The following is a 15,408-nucleotide window of genomic DNA, read 5'->3' as shown; positions in this document are numbered from 1 at the left end:
ACTTTATAAAATAAACCTACAAATCCATCTAACACAGATATTGCCTTTCAGTACACAAATGTCGATTCTGGGTCATCTCGCTTGTTGTTCATGTAAAATATGCGCCTGCACAAAAAATGTCGCCTGGACTCGATACTTCGGGCGCATGAACATTTTCTTCCAAATATATTAGCAAATAAAATATCTGTGGACTGTAAATGTTATATTATTTTCATAAAACAAATCACTATATATATTGTTTTATATATATATATTTAATGCATTTGTACTTTTACAATAATATACAATCAGGCAATGTGAAGACAGTCTACATTGTGCGTCACCTACGCTCGACGTGCGTTTGCATTGAGGGGTCCTACATGTGCATGGTTTGGAAAACAGGAGAGAAAAACATTGTGATTAGTTAAAATAATTAGGAAAATAGCGATACAAGTTTGAAACTACCGCTCGTTTTGCATATAAAGGTAACTTTAAGTGTTTTTGTGCTGATATATTCTCCAGAACAAGGTATCTACTTTATTGTAGAAAAGCGAAACATCATCCACCACAACGCAGCCTGGACGTTGGTTAGGGATGTCATTCATTCCCTATATAACCGCTATGGCTAACTAGCTAGCGACCCCACCAAAATATAGCTAACTAGCTAAGAGATTATTGTAACTACTAGATATCTGTTTTACAAAGTTGCACATTTTAGTCCTTTTTAAAGTGAACCATTGTTTTTGAGGTGTGAGTTTGATGGGTTTCTTTTTCATTATTTTCTCAACTTACCCGCCAATGCATGTAGTTTCTAACGTTAGCTAACATTAACGTGTAGTTGTGTGCGTATGTATCTGAAACGTTATACATGAACATCTGAACCAATAACACAGCGAACTAATTGCAGAGTTAAAGTAGACAACGTTCACTGGTTTGTAGCAGGTACTCTTTGCAGAAGGATAAATCATGTGGGTGGGTGTGTGTGATGCAATTTTATTGCGAATCCATTATGTTTTCCTATTATGTGTCCTACCCAGTCCCTTTCACAATGGAGACGGACCTGTATGACGAGTTTGGGAACTACATTGGGCCAGAACTAGACTCTGACGAGGATGATGATCTGGAGGCAGATGACAGAGATGTGGATGAGGTTTGTTTACTGAAATCAACAGACAGTGTAGACGTTAATGCACATTACCATGCAGTCTAACAAAAAGGAAGTAGGTGTGTTTTATAATGCCTGGTCAATTCATGACATGCTTGTGTCCCTCTCTACTTTGTGAAGGCTGATGAGGATGATGAGGATGAGCCGGCTGATGCTGATGAAGATGTCCCAGGAATGGAGGTAGTTCTGCACGAGGATAAGAAATACTATCCTACAGCAGAGGAAGTGTACGGGCCGGAGGTGGAAACTTTAGTCCAGGAAGAGGACGCACAGCCCCTCACAGGTCAGACACACACACACACACACACACACACACACACACACTTAAGCACATGGATGCATTAATTCAGATACTATAGTGATAAACTGATTCACATTTTCTCTCTCTCCCCATCAGAACCCATCATCAAGCCTGTAAGGAACAAGCAGTTCACTCTGATGGAACAGGAGCTACCTTCCACTGTTTATGACATGGAGTAAGTCATTGACCGTTCACCAGTTTGACTGTGGTAAACTAGACCTGCGTCTGTCTGTCTATACTCACAAAAGGTTGATGTTTAACCCCACCTCTCCTCCTCTGCGCAGGTTCCTGGCTGACCTAATGGACAGTCCCGAGCTAATCCGTAACGTCACCCTGTGTGGCCACCTGCATCACGGCAAGGTCAAACACTCAGCAATTGACCCGCTTTAGAGCCAGACCTGGCTAGATCATGGATGTTAGTAGCTAGGTTGTTCCCGTTATTGTGATTTTAATGGATTTGTTTATTGTCTGCAGACATGTTTCGTGGACTGCCTGATTGAACAGACACACCCAGAGATCAGGAAGAGAGACGACATGGATGTGAGTTTACTCTCCAGCTAGACTAAACTGCCCCAAAGTTGCTGCTCTCCTTTCATCCTAATTTGGAGAAATCCTCTAACCAGTTGTAATCTGAAATACTCTGTGTATGCTGTAAGTGAGCCATTAATTCACTACATTTTCCCGTGGTATTTCAGCTCCGTTACACAGATATCCTCTTCACTGAGCAGGAGGTAAGTTGTTATTATTTTCAGAACTATGACAAGTTCTTGCAGAATTGTGCCTCTCCTGTGTAAGTGCATTGTGTTGACTCCCTATGTGGTTCCTCCACAGCGAGGGGTTGGTATCAAGAGCACCCCCGTCACAATGGTTCTTCCAGACTCCAGAGGCAAATCCTTCCTCTTCAACATCATGGACACACCAGGTATGAAAATCAAATCCAATGTTATTGGTCGCGTACACATTTTCAGCAGATGTTATTGCGGGTGTAGCGAAATGCTTGTGTTCCTAGGAAACGTAGGGGAGATTAAAAGAGTAATCAAGGGCGGTTGATTGATATAATTTCCCGCCTCGCGGCGTGTGATGTTAGGTCGGCTGCTTTAGAAAGGCAGAGCGGGACCTTATACCCTTTGTCGTCCCTGCAGGCCACGTCAACTTTTCGGATGAGGTGACCTCAGGCATCCGACTCTCCGACGGCATCGTGCTTTTCATCGACGCAGCAGAAGGAGTGAGTCCTCTTTATTTATTAGTTTTTTTAGCTCAAATCCCCATTCGCCGCAGTGCATCTCTCTATCTTGTGTCGTCGCACTTCTATTATCAGACTTTGCTTCTGTTTAGCCTCAAGACGGAGGCTTTTGTGTTTCCACCTCTGAGGCCTGGCCCCAAAAAGTGAAATGTACCATTCCTAACCCAGGCCTCTGCTCCCCTGTGTGTCTTTAGGTGATGTTGAACACCGAGCGTCTGATCAAGCACGCAGTCCAGGAGCGTCTGGCCATCACCATCTGCATCAACAAGGTGGACCGCCTCATCGTGGAGCTCAAGCTGCCCCCTACAGACGCCTACTACAAACTACGCCATATAGTGGACGAGGTCAACGCCATGCTCAGGTACTGACGTGGGGAGGGCCTGGTAACCATGGCTACGGGGCTGACACTGAGGGGTGTGGAGGAAAGGAAATATGGACTGATTTCAGATGAGAGTACGACGAGTAGCAAGCAGAGCACAGAGCATTTGTAAAGAAGATTCCATTGCAGAGTGAAACCATGAATGTGAAAACAAAACTACTAGCATTGAGATTAGCCTGTTGTGGTACAGTGTTCCAGTGTGTGTCATTGACTGGCTCCACTCTCCCCTTTCCCTCAGCACCTACTCTACAGATGAGAACCTGGTGGTGTCTCCTCTCTTGGGGAATGTGTGTTTCGCCAGCTCTCAGTACTGCGTTTGCTTCACCCTGGGCTCCTTCGCCAAGATCTACTCTGACACCTACGGTGAGACCCCCCCCTAGTTCCACACAGAGTTCCACACTTTCACTTTCTCCCACACCTCTTGATATGTGTAACTGTAAACACATTTCTGACATAACTAGACCTGGTAGGTTCTCGTTTTAACCCTGCGAATAACTGTTAAAAATTACACTGTTAACTCTTCTATCTGGAGTTGCAGGTGACATCAACTACACAGAGTTTGCCAAGAGGCTGTGGGGAGACATTTACTTCAACCCCAAAACGTAAGTGGTTTTCATTCAGGATCATTTAGACTTTTTGTCTGGTCTGTAGTGCACTACGATAACCCTGTTTTGCCTTCTCTTCTCAGGCGCAAGTTCACCAAGAAAGCCCCCACCAGTAACTCCCAGCGTAGCTTTGTGGAGTTTGTGCTGGAGCCTCTGTACAAGATCCTATCCCAGGTAAGACCCCTCTAACGCAATCATCTCCTAGAAGACAAAGCACAGATGAGTACTTTGGTGTAGACATGTCTGTTCCCTGAAAAACACACTATTCCCATGAGTCCAAAAAAGGAAAGGTGACTGCATCTCCCATAAAAGACCAGATGTTTTTTCAGTTCCCGGTGCTCTTATTTAAAAGCTGACGCGTTGCGACCCTGATCGGTCATTGTCACAGAAAGGTGGCTTTGAGAAAGACGGCGAGTGAAACACGTCAGCTTATGAAATCAATCGGAGCGCCATGAATTGAATAGTGTCGTTGAGGCCTTTCGTGGGAGATGCCGTCACATTTTCTTGTTTGGACTGCATGACTTGACCCAGATGACCACCCCATTCCATAGAAGCCTTTTAAGTAGTGCTAGGACATCTAGAAATGACATTTTCCCTCTTGTCTCTCCCTCTTCTCGCTCCCAGGTGGTGGGTGACTGTGACACGTCTCTGCCTCGGGTGCTAGATGAGCTGGGCATCCACCTGGTCAAAGAGGAGCTGAAGCTCAACATCAGACCTCTACTCAGGCTGGTCTGTAAGCGCTTCTTTGGAGAGTTCACCGGTACGCACACCATCCGCCCCCGTTTCCTCTAAACCTCCACTGCCTCCTCATATACCGCTCAGTAACTGTATCTCGTGTTTAATCTTATTCACATAGGTCATTTACAGTTGAGCCATGTTTACCTTCTGCCTTTTAGAGAGGCTTAATTCTGTTGTTCGCATTCTCATTATCGACTCTTACAGTACGTTTGCGTACAGGATGACCCGCTGTACGTGGTTACAGCGCTAGCCAGTGTATCTGCCCACAGCCTGGGACAATCAGTGGTATAATTGCACACAATGTTATGTTTCTGGTGAATGTGACAAACACGTTCATGTGAAGCCGAGCATGACCTCCCTCCCTCCTGCAGGCTTTGTGGACATGTGCGTGCAGCACATCCCCTCACCACAGGGGGGCGCCAAGAACAAGATAGAGCACAGCTACACTGGAGGACTGGACTCAGACCTGGGGGAGGCCATGGCAGAATGCGACCCTGATGTGAGTGTGACGGAGTGGGGAGAAACACAGGGGCTGTGGGTGAGAAGAGGCTCGAGCGAGACGGATGGTAGTTGTTTTGTAATAGGTGGAATCTGTTTTCAGTGTTAATCAATAGCCTCATTGCAACTGGAATCGCAATTAAGCAAGCAAGCGGGCGATTGGAATGGACTGGGAGTGAAGAAATAGATCGATCACAAACATTCCAAATGCCCTTTAGAGATCCTCTAGCCAATAATGAAGGGAGAGGCTTGAGATGTAACAAAAAGTTGCCCTCTTAGACAAGGTTAACTAAGCTTATCTATTTCCTTTTACCCTCTTTCCCTTTATTCCTTCTTTGTTGCTCGTTCTCTTTCCCCTCTTCTCTCCTCCCATCCAGGGTCCTCTGATGTGCCACACCACTAAGATGTACAGTACTGAGGACGGGGTGCAGTTCCATGCGTTCGGCCGGGTGCTGAGCGGTACCATCCAGGCGGGCCAGCCAGTCAAGGTGCTGGGCGAGAACTACACTCTGGAGGACGAGGAGGACTCGCAGGTCTGCACGGTGGGACGTCTCTGGATCAACGTCGCCAGGTAGTGAGAGTCATTGTTAATGTGCCACCTCGCGGACACATCACTTGGCCTGCGTTCCAAATGGCACTCTATTCCGTACATGGTGTACTCATTTGGACCAGAGCTTTATGGGCCCTGCTCAAAAGTAACAAGCTGACCAGACCGGACACTCGTCGGCGCGCGCAAGCAGTGTGGGTGCAATAATTGAATACCACGACGAGCGTTGCAAAATAAATGTAGAAATCCGTGGTATTCAATTATTGCACCCACACTGCTTGCGCGCGCCGTCGAGTGTCTGCGTTGCCACGGGCTAAAATAGAAGTCATTCATATTTCTGACGCATATCGCGATGCAAGTTGTGCCTCTCCCATCTCCTCATTGGTTTATAGAAGCAGGTACCCATGTGCCATCTCCTCATTGGTTATACTCACTTGGGTGATTGAAAGACGAACAGTTTTGCCGGTCGTTGTGGTAGTACTATGAAAGTTTAGATGCCATCACCATATAAGTTCTAAGATGAAAAAGCCTGGAAGGAGGAGAGATGACAAGAAACGATTCGGTTGACCGTTTTATGTGTGGATTAATTGTCGGAGTGGAGGACCTTGTGCATTTCAGGTAAAATAACAACTCAATGTTTATATCCCAGGACAAATTAGCTAACAGCAAGCTAGCTAAATAGGACAAATTAGCTAGCAACCGCAAGCTAGCTAAATAGGATAAATTAGCTAGCATGTGCAAGCTAGCTAGCTAAATTGCCATACATGTTTAATCCTTTTCGACCTGTTCCCAAATTAATGTAATTGGTTCAGAGTTTGTTTTGATATTGTAACCTGCGTGTCGTGATCGCGTTTGGTGTGGGGGGGACAAAATACATTTATGCACGATGGCGCACGCACACAGCCAGTTTGGGTTCCGTGTAACGTGCTATTTCGGGAATAGGGCGCCATTTGGGGCCAAGCATGAGTGTTCATTATAGCAAGTTGTCAGGTATGTGTTCATTAGTCTAACCCCTCTGTGTTTCTTCCCGAGTCTCTGGTCCTCAATGTTATTATAGTAATTTGGTGGGTGCTGATAATTGTCCTATTTCACATGTACAAGTGTTTATTATACACATGTGAATTGGAGATGTTTTTTTTTTTTTGCCTATCCCAACTCCTCCTGAGATGTCATTTATATGTGATCTCTGTGTTCAGTATGAGATGTTGTCTGTCATTTATCCCAGCTGTTGTGGCTCAAACCCCTTCACCTTCTGAACCACAGGTACCAGATAGAGGTGAACCGTGTGCCTGCTGGCAACTGGGTTCTCATTGAGGGCTGTGACCAGCCCATCGTCAAGACAGCCACCATCACCGAGCCCAGAGGGAACGAGGAGGCCCAGATCTTCCGGCCGCTCAAGTTCAACACGGCGTCTGTCATCAAGATCGCTGTGGAGCCAGTCAACCCGTCAGAGCTGCCCAAGATGTTGGACGGACTGCGGAAGGTCAATAAGAGCTACCCCTCCCTCACCACCAAGGTGGAGGAGTCAGGAGAACATGTTATCCTGGGTACCGGGGAACTCTACCTGGACTGTGTCATGCACGACCTGCGGAAGATGTACTCTGAGATCGACATCAAGGTCAGTTCTCTCACATGTCTCTTCACCCACCTGGAACAACAAACTACTCTTCCTGTATCGGAATTGTAACGTCTTAAACAAAATACCTAGTATTTTTTGTCTAGTGTTATTCCTTGATTGGTTTTCCAGTACTGAATGTCTCCCTCTCTCCTCTTTCTCCCAGGTGGCTGACCCCGTGGTGACCTTCTGTGAGACGGTAGTGGAGACGTCGTCTCTCAAGTGCTTTGCCGAGACGCCGAACAAGAAGTAAGCATCCACCATCATCTCCCATTGGGTCACCAGTGACCTAGCTTACAGTACACTAAACGACTAGTGTAGACTGTGTGCATCCCAAATGGCACCCTGTTTCCTTCTGTGGTGCACTACTTTTGACTCTGGTTGGAAGTAGTGCACTATATAGGGAATAGGGTGTCCTATGGGGACGCATTCTATTTCATGTTGAGGTTAGTGTGACGTGTCTAGACCAGCTGGATGGGTGACTTGAGTGCTGTGGCTGTTTGCCCGTGTGATTGACGGCTGTGCGTTTTGATTGACAGGAATAAGATCACCATGATTGCCGAGCCTCTGGAAAAGGGCCTGGCTGAGGACATAGAGAACGAGGTGGTGCAGATCACATGGAACAGGTACTGGACACACACACAACTGCACACCGCCTATTCATAAAAAGAATTCACCTGCTGTATCCTCCTACCTGTCCACGTGTCAGTGTCTCAACCAAAACAGACACCTGTCTTGACAATATGAGGCCTATCCTCCTATCCGCAGCTGTAGCCCAGTGTGTGTGTGTGTGTGTGTGTGTGTGTTTTGGAAGTGGGCAGTGTCCGGCCAGCTGTATGCTGCTCATCTGTGAACCCATCTGGGCCTGGCATTGCCCACGTGAGCCACGGTGCCAAGGCAGTGACACACTAACTTGACATCCGATTAAACAAACTCTGTCCCCTCTGTTCTTCTTCCTGTCACCCCCCCACACACACTAATCCATCCTGTTGTTTAATCCCTGGTTCCAGGAAGAAGCTGGGAGAGTTTTTCCAGACCAAGTATGACTGGGATCTGCTAGCTGCCAGGTCTATCTGGGCCTTTGGGCCCGACACCACCGGGCCTAACATCCTGGTAGATGACACCCTGCCTTCTGAGGTGAGACCAGGGCTCTGGGGTTGGGCGTGGGTAAGGCTGGACTAGTGGTGGTGTTGTGTGGAGGGCTGGTGGTCTTGGGGTCATCCTGGGCTGAGGTGGGTTGGGCAGGCTTGGGCTCTGGGGTCAGCCTGCCTGTCTCTAGGCCAAACTGTAAACAGATGGAGTGCGTGTTGGAGTGATTCAGAATGACTGCTCTCTAGCAGACGTGTGAAAATGTATCGATGGATGTGTCAGTGTGTTTGGCCCTCTGACACGGTGTGATCGTGGTGACATTGCCCCATTGAGTGGCACGGACAGCGGTGCCCCATCATCGGGCGCAACCACCTGTCTTTTTATTTTTGTGTGTTATGCCACTTGGAAGTCAAGGAAATATTATGATCAATGAGAACACTCAATCTCTCCATAGTGATCTTTGATTATGACACTGAATCGCACTGTAGGGTGTAATGAAGGCAATTATGTGTCCACTTGTGTTCAGCCATGTGCAGCTTTGCATGAGGGATATGTCTCCAGATAGTTGACGGTGTGTTGTGTGCAGGTGGACAAGGCTCTGCTGGGCTCGGTTAAGGACAGCATCGTCCAGGGCTTCCAATGGGGCACCAGGGAGGGGCCTCTGTGTGACGAACGTAAGTGTCTTACCACTCTTTATCACTCACTCACAATCACCTAACAGCTAAACTTAGCAAAAAAAAGAAACGCCCCTTTTTTCAGGACCCTGTTTTTCAAAGATAATTTGTAAAAATCCAAATAATATCACTGATCTTCATTGTAAAGGGTTTAAACACTGTTTCCCATGCTTGTTCAATGAACCACAAACAATTAATGAACATGCACCTGTGGAACGGTCGTTAAGACACTAACAGCTTACAGACGGTAGGCAATTAAGGTCACAGTTTTGAAAACTTAGGACACTAGAGGCCTTTCTACTGACTCTGAAAAACACCAAAAGAAAGATGCCCAGGGTCCCTGCTCATCTGTGTGAACGTGCCTTAGGCATGCTGCAAGGAGGCATGAGGACTGCAGATGTGGCCAGGACAATAAATTGCGATGTCTGTACAGCAAGACGCCTAAGACAGCGCTACAGGGAGACAGAACGGACAGCTGATCGTCCTCGCAGTGGCACACCACGTGTAACAACACCTGCACAGCATCGGTACATCCGAACATCACACCTGCGGGACAGGTACAGGATGGCAACAACAACTGCCCGAGTTACACCAGGAACGCACAATCCCTCCAGTGCTCAGACAGTCCGCAATAGGCTGAGAGAGGCTGGACAGAGGGCTTGTAGGCCTGTTGTAAGGCAGGTCCTCACCAGACATCACTGGCAAAAACGTCACCTATGGGCGCAAACCCACCGTCGCTGGACCAGTCAGTCAGTACTGGCAAAAAGTGCTCTTCACTGAAGAGTCGCGGTTTTGTCTCACCAGGGGTGATGGTCAGATTTGCGTTTATCGTCGAAGGAATGAGCGTTACACAGAGGGCTGTGCTCTGGAGTGGGATCGATTTGGAGGTGGAGGGTCCATCATGGTCTGGGGCGGAGTGTCACAGCATCATCGGACTGAGCTTGTTGTCATTGCAGGCAATCTCAAAGCTGTGTGTTACAGGGAAGACATCCTCCTCCCTCATGTGGTACCCTTCCTGCAGGCTCATCCTGAAATGTCCAGCATGACAATGCTACCACGCACAGAATGAGCAGTATGGCTGATTTCCTGCAAGACAGGAATGTCAGTGTTCTTCCATGGCCAGTGAAGAGCCCGGATCTCAATCCCGTTGAGCACGTCTGGGACCTTTTCGATCGGAGGGTGAGGGCTAGGGCCATTCCCCCTAGAAATGTTTGGGAACTTGCAGGTGCTTTGGTGGAAGAGTAGGGTAACATCTCACAGCAAGAACTGGCAAATCTGGTGCAGTCCATGAGGAGGAGATGCACTGCAGTACTTAATGCAGCTAGTGGCCACACCAGATACTGACTGTTCATTTTGATTTTGAACCCCCCCCCCCCTTGAACCCCCTTGTTCAGGGACACATTATTCAATTTCTGTTAGTCACATGTCTGTAGAACTTGTTCAGTTTGTCTTATGTTCATACTAGAGGTCGACGGATTAATCGGAATGGCCGATTTAATTAGGGCCGATTTCAAGTTTTCGTAATTGATAATCGGCATTTTTGGACACCGATTATGGCCGATTACATTGCACTCCACGAGGAGACTGCGTGGCAGTTATGCGAGTGCAGCAAGGAGCCAAGGTAAGGTGCTAGCTAGCATTAAACTTATCTTGTAAAAAAACAATCAATTTTAACATAATCACTAGTTAACTACACATGGTTGATGATATTACTAGTTTATCTAGCTTGTCTTGTTAATTTATCATTGAATTACAGACTACTTCGCCAAACGGGTGATTTTAAAAAGCGCATTCGCGAAAAAAGCACTGTCGTTGCACCAATGTGTACCTAACCATAAACATCAATGCCTTTCTTAAAATCAATACACAGGTATATATTTTTAAACCTGCATATTTAGTTAATATTGCCTGCTAACATGAATTTATTTTAACTAGGGAAATTGTGTCACTTCTATTGCGTTCTGTGCAAGTAGAGTCAGGGTATATGCAGCAGTTTGGGCCGCCTGGCTCGTTGTGAACTGCGTGAAGACCATTTCTTCCTAACAAAGACTGTAATTCATTTGCCAGAATTGTACATAATTATGACATAACATTGAAGGTTGTGCAATGTAACAGCAATATTTAGACTTATGGATGCCACCCATTAGATAAAATACGGAACGGTTCCGTATTTCACTGAAAGAATAAACGTTTTGTTTTCGAAATTATAGTTTCCTGATTTGACCATATTAATGACCTAAGGCTCGTATTTCTGTGTGTTATTGTGTTATAATTAAGTCTATGATTTGATAGAACAGTCTGACTGAGCAGTGGTAGGCAGCAGCAGGCTCATAAGGATTCATTCTATTAGCACTTTCCGACATTTGCCAGCAGCCCTTCGCTGTGCTTCAAGCATTGCGCTGTTTATGACTTCAAGCCTATCAACTCCCGAAATTAGGCTGGCAATACTAAAGTACCTATTAGAACATCCAATAGTTAAAGGTATATTAAATACAAATGTTATAGAAAGAAATAGTCCTATAATAACTACAACCTAAAACTTCTTACCTTGGAATATTGAAGACTCATGTTAAAAGGAACCACCAGCTTTCATATGTTCTCATGTTCTGAGCAAGGAACTTAAACGTTAGCTTTTTTACATGGCACATATTGCACTTTTACTTTCTTCTCCAACACTTTGTTTTTGCATTATTTAAACCAGATTGAATGTGTTTGATTATTTATTTGAGACTAAATTGATTTTATTGATGTAGTTAAAATAAGTGTTCATTCAGTATTGTTGTAATTGTCATTATTACAAATATATTTATACATATATAAAAATCCGCTGATTAATCTGTATCTGCTTTTTTTGGTCCTCCAATAATCGGTATCGGCGTTGAAAAATCATAATCTGTCGACCTCTAGTTCATACAAATATTTTCACATAGAAAATAAACGCGGTTGACAGTGAGAGGACGTTTCTTTTTTTGCTGAGTTTATATATCCCCTCCCTAGCTATCAGAAACGTGAAGTTTAAGATCCTGGATGCGGTCATAGCGCAGGAGCCTCTACACAGAGGAGGAGGACAGGTCATCCCCACAGCCAGGAGAGTGGTGTACTCTGCCTTCCTCATGGTGAGATCATCCCCCCCTCTCCCTACCTCACCTTCTCCTTTCTTCCAAATGTCATTAACTCTCACTCCCTTTTGTTTCCTATCCTTTTTCTCCTGAGTCTTTCTGCTGAGTTTCATTACCTTGATTGAAGTGCTGATTTCTTCACTTTCTCTTTTTTTTTGTGATAGCTTCCCTCTTTCAAGGGTTTTCTCCTTTTTTTGTTGGTTCCTTGCATCCCTCCATCATTGCCCGCCTCTCAACTTCTCTTCTCTCTGACTTTCTCCGCTGTTCTTTCCTCCCCTGTCCTCTATCTTCTCTGGCTCTCCCTCCTGCCGTCCTCTGGTTCTCCTAATGGCTGTGCCAATTACTGTCCCTCTCCTGTCCCTTCCAGGCCACCCCCAGGTTGATGGAGCCCTATTACTTTGTTGAGGTCCAGGCCCCAGCTGACTGTGTGTCTGCTGTGTACACAGTACTGGCCAGACGGAGGTGAGCCCCGCAAACCACTAAATAACGATGTCTCCTCTGTACCATCCCAATTACCCCACCCATAACTTCTTGACTGTCGTTTTTAAACCTTCACCTGGAAAGTTGAACGTGGAAATATTGTGCTGATTGCTCAGATGTGGTGTTTTTTTTGTTATTTTCTTTGTTACAATTCTATCTGCTGTGTTTTTGTGTCGTGGCACAGAGGTCATGTGACCCAGGACGCCCCCATCCCCGGGTCTCCCCTCTACACAATCAAGGCCTTCATCCCGGCCATTGACTCGTTTGGCTTCGAGACTGACCTGAGAACACACACACAGGGCCAGGCCTTCTCCCTGTCCGTCTTCCACCACTGGCAGGTAGGATCACACGGACGGACACACACACAGACATGTGCCCTCTTTCTTTATGCCCACGCTCGGACACAATGATGCCAGAGTCACGAAACTCGCGCTCATGCCAGCCTCTCTGAGTAAATTGGTTTGGATGCTGACTAGAAGGGTGTTGAGTCAGCAGCTATTGTGTACACTACAGTTGTCTCTCCCTCTCCCCCCGTGTCGCGTGTCTCTCCCTCTCCTCCTCTTTGGCTGTGTCAGGCAAAATGAATTTGCTCCCCTCGCCCTCATTTTCCCCAGCCTGCTAGTCTTCCCTCTTCTGTAAACTGAAAGGCAGGCTGTTCCTCCTCAGTAGCGTGATCATCACCCCCTCCCAGGGTGTGGTGTGGAGAAACAGTGTGGTGTGGAGAAACAGTGTGGTGTGGAGAAACCGTGTGGTGTGACGCCGTTTAACGGCCCTGCTCCATCTGTTCATTGGGCTGCAGACGCTCCATTGATTTTCCTCCCGTTCAATCTTTTCCCCCGCAGGCCTGGGGTTTTTGTTACAGCACAGTCCTCGTATTTGTCCCAGATGGCACCCTACTCCCTATTTAGGCTAGTGCACCAATTGACCATTGACCAGGGCCCATAGGGCTAAATAGGGAATATAGTGCCATTTGGGATTGGAAGCCCCACACGGTGGAGGGGGAGTGAGGGATTGCAGAGTTGGCGATACAGCCCCTTGCTTGATTTGGGGCCGAGATTCCCCCCCCCTCCAACAGACATGTAACATTTACACATGAGAACGGGATTGAGGTGTCGGTGAAGATGATAGGTTTAAATAATCATTTTAAAACGCCATTCTACTCAGGACTAGATGTGCTAACGTCGCAGCGATGAAGAGCGCGAGACGGAGTGACGTGACAAAGCGCTGCCGTGTTAGTTTTGGCTGGCTGACGGTAACAGTAAATCCCCCCGACTCAGTGACATAGAGAACGCTGGCTAACTAGTAGATAATGAATCGCGTATTTGAGTGGCGAAATGTTTTAAGGACCGTGTTGGTGACTATTATAGAAGGCCTCTGCTCAGGTTTCAGCTTCTGTGTGTCTAGTTGTCAGTGTGTATCATAATGTGTGGAATTTCTCAAACTGAAATTGTCCTTTTCTTTTGAACCCTCGCCTGACCCCTGTTTCTTCTCTCTCCTCTCCCCCCAGATTGTCCCTGGTGACCCCCTGGACAAGAGCATCGTGATCAGGCCGCTGGAGCCCCAGCCTGCCCCTCACCTGGCCAGAGAGTTCATGATCAAGACCCGCCGGCGCAAGGTACGTATACTGCCCACCCCCCTTCACCATGTCTGGGGGAAGGTGTGCCTTTGTACTGTTGCCTATTGATCCGGCACATCACGACCATGTGACTGACTTGACTCCCTGGTTTCCATGCCAGGGTCTGAGTGAGGATGTGAGCATCAGCAAGTTCTTCGACGACCCTATGTTGTTGGAGCTGGCCAAGCAGGACGTGGTGCTCAACTACCCCATGTGAGGTGTCGGGAGACGGGGAGACAACGGCCGGGGTGCTCCCCTCCTCCACCAGCACCACAAGCAACATCCCCCACACCACATCGTATGGGACTCAAAACCCCACTGAGATGGGTTGGACAGTGTCACAGAGGGAAGCAGGGTCTGCCGGTTTTGTTTCCTGCCTCCATATTGGCGATTTATGTGGATTTTGTTAACCAGGTGAGGTCACTTACCCTCATCATTAAGTTAATCAATGAAGCACTGATATGGAACCCGACAGACCCTGGAATCTCCTGTTAAGACTTCGCCCACCCGTGCTCTCCTTCTAAGAGGGACTTTTCATTATGATATAACGGCATCTACGGTTGTAGGGGTTGGCGTGATGTGGGATAGCATCGTCTCTGACACCTCTCGTCATCAGCGCAATGAGTAATACTGCTGAGGTGTTTCCTCTCATCAATGTCTTGTGCTTATTTTTTTTACATGTATAAATTCCCAAATATTTTGTAGATGTAAGATGACTTGAAAGCAGGCTTGTGTGTTTGATGGGTTTTTAAAAACTTTGAAATTGGATGTCTTGCGTCTGGTCTTGGCCTGTTTTGAGTCAAATAAAAAATATGCCTGTGAAATTAGTTTTATTTGGATCCATAACCAACTGAGGTAACTTTATTTTCTTCACTTCCTTCCAGGTGTTTAGTTTGGTTCACATTCAGGGTCCTTTTCTGAAGTTACTGTGTGACCTTGGCGTGTTGCACTGTATGTATATGGGCGGTGGTGTTCAGCAGAAGTGGACGTGTTCAGTGCGGAGCACCATATTGAAGCACAGGCGTCCGTGTGAATGATTGGCATGTCTGTTTGGGGTGCTGTGTGGGCCGTGACTGATGGACAGGCCTCTGGATTGGGATAGGCAGGCACGGAAGATGATGTCGGGACCAGGGTCACATGCACCACAAGTGTGCTGCCTTGTGCTGGAGCACAAAGCCTCTATCTTAGAATGTGAGGAATCACAGAAAGTCTCCTCAACTGTGTTGGAGGTGAAGGTCCAAGGCCCCTCCCCGTAAGGACCTTCTCCAGTGGGTTTTTAGAAGGAATCGAGCACAGGTTGAGAAGGGTAGCATGACGGGAGAAAGAAGGTAAAACAAATGGTTGAGAAAGGTAGCATGACA

The 15,408-nt window shown here is 46.8% G+C and overlaps 1 protein-coding gene across 1 annotated transcript; it reads left to right on the top strand.

Moving 5' to 3' along the window:
* The first annotated feature begins 321 nt into the window (after positions 1–321).
* Positions 322–14,874, top strand: LOC139364641 (116 kDa U5 small nuclear ribonucleoprotein component). Its single transcript, XM_071101559.1, has 26 exons — positions 322–464; positions 1,017–1,129; positions 1,265–1,427; positions 1,542–1,620; positions 1,730–1,805; positions 1,920–1,985; positions 2,141–2,176; positions 2,277–2,367; positions 2,588–2,670; positions 2,883–3,049; positions 3,306–3,430; positions 3,606–3,669; positions 3,756–3,846; positions 4,297–4,432; positions 4,782–4,909; positions 5,286–5,479; positions 6,719–7,073; positions 7,237–7,319; positions 7,610–7,696; positions 8,081–8,207; positions 8,746–8,833; positions 11,831–11,949; positions 12,320–12,414; positions 12,617–12,770; positions 13,940–14,047; positions 14,169–14,874. Exons 2-26 carry the CDS (start codon positions 1,028–1,030, stop codon positions 14,262–14,264), a joined length of 2,913 nt encoding a protein of 970 aa, XP_070957660.1. The 5' UTR covers positions 322–464; positions 1,017–1,027; the 3' UTR covers positions 14,265–14,874.
* Positions 14,875–15,408: the final 534 nt, after the last annotated feature.

This window comes from Oncorhynchus clarkii, chromosome 13, assembly GCF_045791955.1.
Source record: "Oncorhynchus clarkii lewisi isolate Uvic-CL-2024 chromosome 13, UVic_Ocla_1.0, whole genome shotgun sequence".
Taxonomy (NCBI): domain Eukaryota; kingdom Metazoa; phylum Chordata; class Actinopteri; order Salmoniformes; family Salmonidae; genus Oncorhynchus; species Oncorhynchus clarkii.
Note: the sequence above shows the minus strand (reverse complement) of the source record. Positions and strands in the feature narration are given on the sequence as shown.

Coding starts and splice junctions, on each gene's coding strand:
- LOC139364641 (XM_071101559.1), top strand. CDS start 1,028: ATGGAGACGGACCTGTATGACGAGTTTGGGAACTACATTGGGCCAGAA. Junction 11,950..12,319: donor TGTACTCTGCCTTCCTCATG/GTGAGATCATCC, acceptor TGTCCCTTCCAG/GCCACCCCCAGGTTGATGGA. Junction 12,771..13,939: donor CCGTCTTCCACCACTGGCAG/GTAGGATCACAC, acceptor CTCTCCCCCCAG/ATTGTCCCTGGTGACCCCCT.